At 44.5% G+C, this 12,500-nt stretch overlaps 1 protein-coding gene across 2 annotated transcripts in view; it reads right to left on the bottom strand.

Annotated features, from left to right (window-relative positions):
- Nucleotides 1-12,500, bottom strand: part of doc2b (double C2-like domains, beta) — an 88,117-nt gene that overhangs the window by 7,756 nt on the left and 67,861 nt on the right. For both annotated transcript variants that reach the window (XM_047329471.1, XM_035627061.2), the window contains 2 exons: nucleotides 10,560-10,686; nucleotides 2,759-2,916 (listed from right to left, as the gene is read on the bottom strand). In XM_047329471.1, coding sequence (XP_047185427.1) covers nucleotides 2,759-2,916; nucleotides 10,560-10,686 — 285 coding nt within the window. The remainder of the gene's footprint in view (nucleotides 1-2,758; nucleotides 2,917-10,559; nucleotides 10,687-12,500) is intronic.

Below are 12,500 nucleotides of genomic sequence, written 5' to 3'. Positions count from 1 at the left end.
TGCTGTGGTGCTGCCCTACATCCAACCACACGCCGCCTGTCACTCACTCACCCTGAATTATTGCACTGCTCCATTTTCACACCATTTTCACATAGATTGATATAAATAAATAAATATATATATATATATATATATATATATATATATATATATATATATGTATATATATTACTCTTACAATGGTTATAATGTTCCGTAGACAATAATATAACAATGCTGTAAGTTAAAGCCTCCACAATTATGATTTAAGAATCTGAACCCCCAGATTCTTAAATCATCATTTTGGAGGCTTAAACTTACTGCGTTGTTATATTGTTTTGTGTTATACTGAAAGGTTTTTCTCACATTCAGTCTATAACGATCCAAACATGATAAACTATTACACATGTTGCATATTAATGCGACACAACCCAACACAACCCCTTGACGCCTGCATTCTCTGGAATGACCAGCAGAGGGCGACTCCACTTGGTTGTTTCTATAGAAGTGCCCTTAGAGAGCGCATATGGACATGTTATGTATGTATAAATATGGAATATATATATATATATACGTGTAAATTCTGTATAGGTATTTTCACAGTAATAGGCGTGGGAAGTACTGGGGGAGGGAGAGCTGCTGCATTTTTTCTTTTCTGTATGTGTATTTTGCTGTGTGCATTTTATGTCTGTGTAAAATGGTTATATGTTAAAACAAACAAAAACTTAAATTACCCAAAAAAGTACCGCGTGATGTTCATTTTGTAAATCGCCGTCTCGTTTAGAGCAAAAAAGACGATATAGCACCGCTGACACTGGGGGGCGTGGACACAACGTGACTGACAGCGGGTGCCGGCCAATGGTCGCAGGTGTAGGTGGACGAGCTGTCAGTCAGACCACACCCCCAATTCTACGAACAACAAGATGGCGCTGGTCAAAATGCAAAAACATTCTTTCTGTGTTGCCTTTTTAAATGATGCAACAGTCCGACTGTACCTCTCATCGTGATATATTAGTGGTATATTTCAGTCCAGTGGGCCAATCGCAGCAGCCCTTCACACCCCCCTTTCCGTTTAAACGTGCTCGCCGGACCCACACACACACACCCACACACACACACACACACACACACACGCACACACACACACACACACACAAACACACACACACTCCAATTTGCCAAGGTTTACTTTAGGGGAGGCTAAGTGGGTTATCGCTCACACACTTCCCCTCGGGGGCGGAGTCGGGGGCCGGAATTGTTGTTGATGAGGATATTGCAGAGGGAACCTAATTGTCGCCATGTAATGGGACGGCTGACCCCTCGGGGCCAAACACGCCGAAAGGAAACGAAAGTCGGGATTTGCAAACGCTGCTGCCGTTCAGTGCCAAGTGATTTCACTGTGTTTCAGCACTCGCCGTTATTCTTCTATCTTGACGTCTACGCTTTGACAGAAGAGCCATTGATGTGGACGTTGACGCCGTCACTCCCCGCTCGACTTCCACAGTCACGCGCGGGTTGAAAGACATTCCCGACACAATCAGGGCGTTCTTCTGTTCAGGCGCGCTGCTGCGACGCGCTGCATCCGATTCGGCCGATCACGTCTATCATACAGCGTATATGTTTCCTTTATCCCCTCTCCCACTCGAGGCCACTCAGTAAATGTGTTATCTGCCGGCGTGTCCTTCAAGCTTCCCGGGGAGATTTTCTTCAACCTCGACAAACCTCAACTGTCCCTCCTCCGCAAAATGAGTCGCGCTTTTGTTCCGGAGGTGTGGTGCGAGGCAGAGTCGGGAAAGAAATTAATTGCGCTTTCATTGCTCAGCCACGATGAAAGACTCGGGGAAATGTTCAGGTGTGATAAGTAGGACTCTCCTTCAAATCGCAGGCCCCGCCGGTGGCCGCGGGCGCCGCGCGTCTTTCACGCGGCTGATAATCACAGCGAGTCGGCCCCTTTTCTGCTCAAAACGTCCGCGCTGCCCGCTAATCCGTCTCAGCACTCCGACCGTGTGTCGTGCATCCACTAAAAAGAGCATTACTGTGATGAGCATCCGACGGCAGCAATCGATGGACGGCCGGCTTTGGCCGAAGTCAACCCATGGTCGCAAACAACGCCTGTTGTAAATCCAGTGAGAGAAGGTTGAGAAGCTACACAGAAATAAGATTTACATCAAAAAAGACATATTGTCTTCATGTTAATTCCAATCAATATAGATAACACACGTGATTGATGTTTGTAATATATCTCTGCTGGATCCAGTTTAACAACCAAAGTGTCTTTTTGTTATAACTTGATTGAAAAACATTATAAAAAAAAGACTCATGTTTACGTGGAACATTTTGAAATCAGGCAATTTTTTTATTGATGTTTCCTGTTTTTAAATGATATAATCAATTGATTTTTTTTTTTTGTTTGCTTTATATTCGCTTAACAAAGCCATGAAGCAAATACAGGTGATGCCAAAAAAGTGTACGGGTCCCTCAGCTCGTACCTGGGGAGAGCGAGACGCACTGCGAAGTGGAAGAGGAGGAGGATTTTTTTTTACGAATACGAGGATAATGTAGAAATAAATGCTGTGAAGCATCGCTATGAAGTGAGAAAAGATGATGTCATGCGGTGTAGTAATGCATTAACTGGCAACCGAAACAATTAGCAACATCATAATGAAATCACATCATTGCAATACGAAAAAAGTTGGAAAAGTGATGCCCCCCCCCCCCGATGCTTTTCATCGTTGATGATGTTTGGGTGTATTTGCACGTGTTTGCATGTGATACTGACGTTTTGACGTAGGGGTCGGAGAAGCCGTTGGCGTCCATGGCGGCGAGGTGAGCGCAGCGTATGATGCCTACCACCAGGCACGACTTCTGGGTGTTGTACTTCAGAGAGATCATGATGCGTCCTCGCTCCTCCAGCGACTTGTCTTCTGTCTTGTTGACCTGCGGCGAAACACAATGAGCAGGTTACGGGATGATACCCAACTCTCAGCATCAGCCGGGCCTCATTTGTGCCATCATCATCTTCTTCAGCTTCATTTGATCAGATAACCAAAGCTTCAATTCCCCAAATTGCTATTAATCCACGTTGACAAGAAAATCCTTACCTGGAAACGCTCTCTGTGTCAGCCATAGCTTTGATTCATTAAAAAAGTATTTTGTGAGAGTCGGTCGGTGTCAGTAAATGTCTGCAGCAGCGACACCACTCGCCTTCTCGAGAGGTCGTGTATCTTGAAAATCAGCCACTGATTGGCTGATTGATGAAATCTCTGCTGTAGACGGTGAGTTAATAACATCATCAAAATTAATCTGCCATGTTCTCTAGAGACAAGATAATCATCTGAACTGACACAAGACCCGTGTGACAAAGATTGTGTGTGTGTGTGTTGGAATAAAAACACACACACACACACACACACACACATTTCAAACACCAGACCTCAACCTCTCCCTGATCAGCACGACTTCAGCCTGAGAACCAGATGTTCAGGTCTTGACGGATGAATTTGTTTGGATGAGTCAGTACAGAGTAGTCAGTGCTCATTACTACATTATCATACAGGTATTTAGTGCTCATTTCTACATTGTCATACACAACTAAATATCCATTACTACATTATTACATAGGTACTATTTACTACATTGTTACATGGGTACTGTGTGCTCATTGCGACATTATTACATGAGTGCCGAGTACTCATTATATTATTACATAAGTACTCATTACTACATTATTAAACGGGTACTGAGTACTCATTACTACATTATTATCATACTTAGTACCCATTATATAAATACATGAGTAGTCATTACTGCATTATTATATGAGTACTAAGTTTGAATTACTACATTATTATTACATGAGAACTCGGTACCCATTATATTATTATATGAGTACTCATTACTACATTATTACACAGGTACTTAGTTATAACATAAATTATTACATTATTACATTAATGATGACCTACATTATTACATGAGTACTCAGTAGTCTCTCAGTGACTAATCTCTATCCAAATTTTTATCAAACTGCATGTTGTTTTGATAATGTGACTAAAAATACTAACTGATCAACTGACTGGTTCGTTGGGGATTAAATTAGAATTGAATTGCTGATTGAATCACGTTTTGCAGCTCTTCTCCTCATGCGGCTGCAGCTAAAACCAACCGTCTGATCCATCGGTTGTTTCTGCCGCATGGCTCACAGCTCGAGGCGAGAGGGAGGAAGCGGTGGAGAAGAGAAAAAACAACCAAGACCCCCAAGAAAGGTGGATGCAAGCAGCTAAACCTGAGCATGAAACATTGAATACACGAGTGCACCAGTCACGTCCCTGTACTGGCCCCTGGTCATACTGGGACCACATCAGTGACGCCCTCCTTATTGATAATCAATCCGTCGTTGGGTCAGTGATTGCTTATTGGTGGAGGCGACTGCCCCCGCCGTCAGACATTCCACATACTCTTATTGTGTAATAGTCTTTTCGTCAGATTCGCTCAGTGGAGTGTTCCTGAGAGCTCCTCCACAGAGAAAAACACACTCTTGAACATATGACTTTTTACAGACATGCAGCCCAGGTCCCTGAAGAGCTATTTGAGCTTTTATTTCCTTTTGGCTATGCCCGGCGACTGTAGAAATGCAATTTAACCGGCAACACTCTCACAGTTGCCGATTTCCTGAATTGACCCTTCCCATTTGCTCAGCAGTTATTTTCTCGTCGCATCTATAATATAGGACCGCCCATATCAGCCGCACAAATGCGCAGAGGCTCAGCGAGTTCAGGTTTGTCGCGGGGCTACATGAAAGTGCACGGACCAGTGGAGATGTGGGTATTGAGAACTGTGAGCTCTTTCAATTTGGTTTGCAAACTGCTTCGCTCTTTATAAAGTTAAACTTCAGAGACACAGAGTGCAGTTTGTCGCAAATGATGATGCAAAAACGTCTTCTGCTGCACAGCTTAACCGTACTGTACACCCATGCACATGGATGGAGAGCTGTTGTTCAACCGCAAGCTGCTGTTTCACATAATCACAAGTTCAACGTTCGGGAACAATATACGAATACTGAGATGAAGAAGGAAAACAGGAAGGACCAAAGCGCCTGCAGACACAGACTTATGTCTCCTCCTGTGTTTTCACAGTGGGATAGTGATCAGACATCACCAGGGAACTGACTCTCTCTCGCTCTATACAGGAAATCACAGGCGTCTCGCTGGACTCGTGGACTAGCCGTCCATTTCAACATGTTTCTTCGGTTTACTGTCAAACCGCTTAAAGTCGTGTCCCCTCTCCTACTGTTTATCCATGTTTAGACACAACCCCTTCTGTTGTCTCCATCTCGCTGTCTCCCTTCAACACGATGCACTCTGGGAAGTCTGTGACAAACCCAAGGGGGCCGACTGGGATGCAAGTAGTATCAAGACAGAAAGTGAGCGAGGGAGGAAGTGAAAACTTCGGCGGCTGCCAGGGTGCCATCAAGGTCGGCGTACCTGACGAGTGCAGACTTCTTTACAGTGCATCCCTCTCATTTCTATTTCACACTCACAAACCATCCATTTATCCCCGGCTAGCCTTCCTCCGCTGACAGCATCCCCTTTTTGTTTAAAGCTGGCATATTAAATGATCCCAACAAAAGACACACTCAGGAAGTTCCAAGCGATTCCCATGTAACGTCATTAATCGCGGATATAAACACATTTCTGCAAATGTAATCCGCTGCCCTGGCTCGGACTGAGGTCTGTTCTCTTTCCCTCCTTCTGTTAGTCTCCCTTTTCCCTTTTCCATCAATCTGCTCAACTACAAAATCAACTTACAAGAGCAAACACACTACGGCGCAGCGGTGTTTGCTGAACATTTTCTAGCTAATTGTACCATTGCCCGAGGGGAAAACTCAATTAAGATTGGCCGGAGGATGTCCATTAATTGGATTTAAAGCACAGCACAACCGGACACCCTCCGATGCGACTGTCTGAACAACCCTATGAATAAATGTAGCCGCGGTGCCAAATGATTGGCCGAGATATACATCACACTCTCCTCCTGCTATGTTGTTTCCTGAACTCTCACACAGAGCAAAGAAAGCAACCCCAACAGAATAATATTCCAAGGGTATTGACTGGGTTCCAGGTATCACTCAGCCCCCAGGGGTTACCAAGGAAACAGAGATATTACCAGGAACAAGGTCTGGTAATATCCCAGGATAAAGGGGAGTTTGGCTGCGACTGGTTCAGGCCACTGAGCAATTCCAATTTCTGGCTTTACTGCAACAGCGAGGCCGGTCTGTCCGTGACCGTCTGCCTGACTGAGTGAAGTTACACCATTAGTCATGGTCACACTTTTGCCACGTTGACGCCGGATGTCCACACTACTTTTCGAGTTTTTCGAGCCCCTGAAACGCTTTGAATTTCAAGAAAAGCGCTCTAGAAATGTCATGTATTATTATTATTATTATTATTATTATTATTATTATTATTAATAATAATAAAATGCTTGCAGGTTCAGTTTTAGTTTGAAAACCCCGGGACTGCGTTGTCGTATGGACAGAAGATAACGAGACGTTTGGTCACCCTCATTCGCGCCCAGATTGGTTCTTACGACTCGACTACCAGCGGCCAATGCAAACCCTTGCCAACACGTACTGTCTGACAGTGGACTCTTTGATTCGCTTGCGTCTGACAGCAGCAGGCCTCCACGTTAATTTCATCCTTTTCATTAATCTTTGAATCTAATTTAGATCCCTGTTAATGGGTGTATTCCACAAAAGCAGCTTACCGGAGTTTTAGAGCGCCTAAAATGGAGAAGTTTGGGAATGCTGCTGGCCCGGATTCTTTTCACTTCCACTCACTGTTAGTTACAGCTTCACCTCGACGTCGGTCCAAGAAAAGAAATCCCTGCTCTTGCTTTTCACTAATGCTGTTTCTCCTCCCATAGTATCTCCTACAAACAGACAATCTGCTACATATTACTGATGCAGAGCAGAAAACACTCGCATGGACAGAGATTGTTTTATAAAAGTAAAATGTAATAGTGGGGAAGTAGGCGGAGTGATGAAGTCAAACCCTTCGCTGGCCATGTGAGGGAGGCGTTTAGAGGTAGCGTTGCCACCTTAGGGCCTTTGTCGCTAGATTTACCAACTTTTCACACCCTTTGGCAACTTTAGCACATACCAAAAACTGGACCAACCTTAGTTAGTTTCCGTAAATCTTTTTTTATTTTTCCTTTTCAAGAGTCACCATCATTGACCAAAAAGCGTGAGTTGGGCTTTTCGAGCAGGCTTCAGCTAGTCTCCATTGAAGGAAGTTGCTCCACAACAATTTTCAACTAAATCCTGAATTTTGCACGTTGACCATATGCGGTCTAGCCGTATACAAGGTTTTGTCTTCATCTTGTTAAACTTACATTTACAAGTAGAAGACCTTCATTGAGTGCCGTGAGTGACTCTGTGTCTTTGCCCCAACAGTACAAAATGCAAAAAGCCTGACGTGCTTCCGGTTGCACAGGTCCTGCGCCACGTCAAGACAAACCTCTTTGGAAACAATGCGTGGGTAGTTCAGGGTATGAGGCTGTAAATGTGTGCTATCGGGAAGCCGTGGGACAAAAACGCGTCTTCCTGCCAATGTCCTGGTGGGATCCCTCAGATCAACACCTCGCAGAGAACAGTGGGGCACCGGCCGCTGTGCTGATGCAAGCGAAGAGGCCGCAGACGTTCGCTCGCCAACACGCCCCACACAGAGAGGATACAATCAGCAGCGATGATACAGAGGAGGCCAAAAAATCTGATAAGAGAAGCTGGTGGTTGAAGGCTGCGGATCTTATTTTCAAATAAGACAACTTAAGGCCCCTGGCTGCTCCAAAGCTTATTGCAGTCCACAATACACATACGTCAGATGGAGCAAGACAACACAGTGACAATTTTCATTTCCTTCAAGGATTAGTGGCGAGGTGAAAGAACTCACTTACAACTCCGGGTGAATGCTGACGTTGACAAAAAAAAGCCGTTAGTGCGCAAACAGCTTTATCTTAGTTGTTTGTGCAGAGGGAATAATCTCATCGCTCACCGGCTCCTGATTCATCTTCTATGGACCCATCAATCGGTAATTTTCACATCATGGTGAAAAGCTCAGCTATGATTATCATTAGATCACGTCTTCTGGGAGCCATAAATGTCCACACCTTTACAGCTCATTGCTTGTCAAGGTTTGTTTCTGTGGACCCAGCAACACCATCACCTTTCCCCCGTCTCCGTAACCTTTTGCGGGCCGTCCTGAACTCCTCTGCACATTAGCGATGCTACCGCCGGTACTTCTACTGACTTGCGCACATGGTAATGGGACATGAATGGTGTCCAACACAGGAATTAAAACTGCCATTTTCCAAAAAATGGCAACAGGGGTGGATGACAAATTTGTAATCATCTCTTATTGTCAGGCCATTCATTGTCCAGCCAAGCATCTGGGGACTAGAAAAATAAATAAATGGATTGCACAGAGACACCGATCCAAGACGCATTGCCAGATGAGGCTGCAGGCTGAGTTCACACTGTTCAGGATGTTCAAGATGCTTCCCTTGTGCTAGCGACTGCACGAGATGATTAAATGTCCGGTGCTCCAGCCGCCCCCCCCCCAAGCACAGCAAAGCAACATCCTGTGTTCACTCAGAACTCCTTATCCGCTCCTTTAAGAGCGAGCACAGCAGAACGCTTCCTGCCCGGAGCGACGGTTTGAAACCTTGACTTTGCCCATGAAGCATTTGTACGAGCTTCGCACTTTCTCTTGCTACGCATATGGCGGTTTGGTCCAACAGAAGCCAAAACAAGCCCACCACACTGCAACCGAACAGGCAAACCCCTGAAAAACCTGGAGTTATTGATTTCTCTGAGGCAATGATCCGAGCCGCCGGATCGACCGAAACGCCCTCCGGTTTTATTGTTTCTAAAATCAAGAATTAGGAATCAAAGAGCAACGTATGGACGGTAAATGCGTCCACTTTTTTCTGCTTTTGGCAGTGGTTGTCGAGCAGGTTGTATATGAAATCTGTCACATTTAGTCACCGTGAGTGTTCATGTGCAGCCGTAAAACGTCGTGGCAATCTACCGTCGGAATGAGGTTTTCTTTGTGTGAAAATACCACGAAAGTGCTCGTGAGTCATTCATCAAAAGTTTAGAGGTGTAATTGGTGCAAGAAGCCATGACTTTATACAAACAAAAAATAAATCTGTTGGACTGTGACTGATTCCTGCCGGCACTGCCGCTCTATAATCATTGTATGACAAAACCGCCGTACACATTTCTGAAATATGGTCATTTGGAAAGCGCGAGCGTGTTATTTAGATTAAATAAACCCTGACACGATCAGGGGCCCCGAGCGGCGAGCGCACCGCGCCCCGTTTGACGCCGCCTCTGCACAAGCATATTTTGTATTCGCGGGACGCCGCCCACACGAGAGAGCGAAGGCGCACGAGAGGAGCACCAGGAGCGGGACGGTCCACAATCACAACGCATCGCTCTTTTACAACCACAAACTGTGTGGGCACGTCGAAAAAAAAAGATATCCAGTCACGGTTCAATGACACTCCACTGCCGTGCACTCAAAACACACAATCCACTCCTGCATCGAAGGGGTTCAAAACCCAACGGCCTTAATCTGCCACGTGGCTGAAATTAAACCCCGACGGACACTGATGTTCGTATTGGAATTACTACACACGACGCCTACTGTGCGGAAAACCGAATACTGCGCCTTGTTATGATGGACATCTTATAAGCTCGTGTCTCTTGTGTGCAGAACTTGACTATCTCCGGTTGAGCAGTACAACTGGATTCAGAATGACTGCACAGTTCACAGTTGCACGCAGTGCTCGCGAAAATTATCGAATTAATTTTTTTATTTAAACTTCACCGACAGTCCAGTACGTCATCTCTATTTTTTTACTTAACTCCAGTCCAACTCTGCAATGAGTCGCTCCAACACGTAGCTGCGCCGCGTATCCTGCTGGAGATATTAATGACTTATGTATTTGCTGAGGGAAACGGAGGAACGTATCAATAAACGGAGATATGTACGTGATCCTAAAGGAGAGGACGAGCGAGACAAGCAGTGCAGGGCGTTTAAGAACATAGAAGCACTTTTGTTAGAAATGTCATGTGAAAATACTGTATTTCACATTATTGGGTTATTTCGAGTGCTGTCAACATTAACGCGTTAATCTTCGCGTTAGCTATTTAACGTCATTGATGCATTTTCAAAAAAAGATGCCAATAAACAACAGCATTTGAATTTAAATACTTCCTTTGTGTTGATTCTACATAAAATCCATCATTTTACATTTAAATCAGTCAGCATCGTATAGAAGGAAATTGTTTGGTATATTTTAATATAACGAAGTCAAGTATAGTGCCATATAGTGTATGTTGTATAGTATAGAACCATATGGTTTATATTTGAATATAGTCTTGTTTTATATAATATAGTAGAATTTCATATGTTAATAGAATAGTATAGTAACTACATTTGCAAAATCACTGTTCCTGTGCCGTAGAGCTTTTTATTATCCAGGAATAGATCAAATAAAAAGGTATGAGGACTCACGGGTAACTGTTTCTCCAGGCAGTTGTTGAAGTTTTTGATTTGGTTGGGCTTCAGCTTCTTCAGGGGGATTCGCGTTTCCCCGATGAACTCGTTGTGGCGGAATTTGTCCTCGTCACACACTGAAATCCTGCGAGCAAGAGGAACAGACGAGGACAAATAAATGTGAGAGGAGGCTGCTCATCATCATCATCATCATCATCATCATCGTCACCATCCTCCTCCATCACCTCAGAGCCTCCACCTCTCTGACTCTGAAAAAGTCCTAGCACTGATATGAAACCCTCCAATAGTTCTGCAGAGAAGGAGTTCATAGGACTGAACCAATCAAAAGATGATGGGACAGTGACGCTCCATGAAGAATTCAGCCAAGTCAGAGTGAATAAACTTGAGCTGATTTGCTCGATTACTTGCTGCATGACAACATCCCTTGGAAATTTGCCTGTTCATCTTTTTGAACGATCAATAAAAATAATAAATTACACATTTATTACAATCAAAAACACTGTGGACACAGTAAACTGAGCCGTGGTCTTAGGAGATCTATATTCCTGTACCGCGGCATTTCATTGGACTTATAATGACAGTCGACTACAGCGTAGGTGTAGAACTTACTCGCTGAAATTTTGAATACATTGTCCACATCTCTGTGCTCGTATATGAGTTAAATATAGTTGCATGAGGTGGACCCGACCTCCGTGTGAGTCTCCGTGTTTCTACGTCGTGTTGAATACGGTTGTCACGTTCGTAGCGGTGCGCCGCTATAAAGTGTCCCCTGTCGCTCGCTCACGCGGTTGCGATTCGCAACTTTACCACCAGACACTGGGTCAAGTGCTGGTACTCCATTTACTCACTCGTGGCGTGTACTGTATGTCAGCTGGTGTCAGCAAATGATTGAGGTACTACATTGTGAATTTCTCCAGTGAATAAAAGACCCCAGGAGATACTTTCCTCCACATACGACTGGACCTCTGTTTCACACGTTGCCGACTATTGTGTTTTTGGATTAGGACCAAATGTTTCCAACGGTGTTCAGACTCAGAAGAATCCCTCATTTCAGCTCGGCGGCGTCGTCTGCTGCCGTTCTCTTTTGGAGCCAGGACGACATTATTGCCCCTCGTCTCATCTTGTTTTCGCTTAGCCGACTCTCGCGAGAGGAGAAGCAAGGGGAGCGTCACGTAGCGCCTAGATAATTTGAGGCCGTAGTGAATCAACCAGAGAATCTGATATGAAGAGAGTCGAATTGAGAAGCGGCAGGTTGCGGTAAAGTCCCGCTACGCAAGAAAGAGTAACAGTACTCCAAAGAGTAAAGTGTAGACGTTCTGGTACACACACACACACACACACACACACACACACACAGCAAATATTTGCAGAGTATTGATTAGGTCGACAATCAACAGCGATTCAACAGTCACTTCACCGGCTGAAATTTGTTGAGAAGGTTTTTCTTAGTTTTTTTTTTAAAGAAATGAATAAATAGTTTTAAGGGTTGAAGAATTGATATTCAGTCATTTTGAATGATTAAGAATTTGTTCCTTTTCTTTTTCTGGTGAATTGATGAGCACTTGCGCTCTGCCGTTGGGCAAATCAACGCTTCCGACGCACACAGGGTGGATGAACGTCCGATTTGGAAACGCCAGCTCCGGCTCCTTGACGAGTCAATTCAAAAAAAAGCCACAACACAGCAGAGTTGGAATGATCGCAAGAGGCTCGACAGAAGGAGGCTTCGTTCTGGGTCGAGGAGTGAAGTGAGACATTGAAACAGGATCTCTACAACTGCATACAGCGAATATTAGACTAAATATGAGCCTGTTGGTTATGGAAACCAATAAGGATTTTTTTGGGGGGGATGCTAATCTGGAAATTTTACAAGCCGATAGATCCGTCAATGATTCCTGAGATGTCGTCATCAAACCCTCATGGGATGGAAATGTAACTGAG

The sequence above is a fragment of the Scophthalmus maximus genome, chromosome 2 (genome assembly GCF_022379125.1).
Source record: "Scophthalmus maximus strain ysfricsl-2021 chromosome 2, ASM2237912v1, whole genome shotgun sequence".
Taxonomy (NCBI): domain Eukaryota; kingdom Metazoa; phylum Chordata; class Actinopteri; order Pleuronectiformes; family Scophthalmidae; genus Scophthalmus; species Scophthalmus maximus.
The sequence above is the reverse complement of the archived record's forward strand: the minus strand, read 5'-3'. Positions and strand labels throughout refer to the sequence as shown.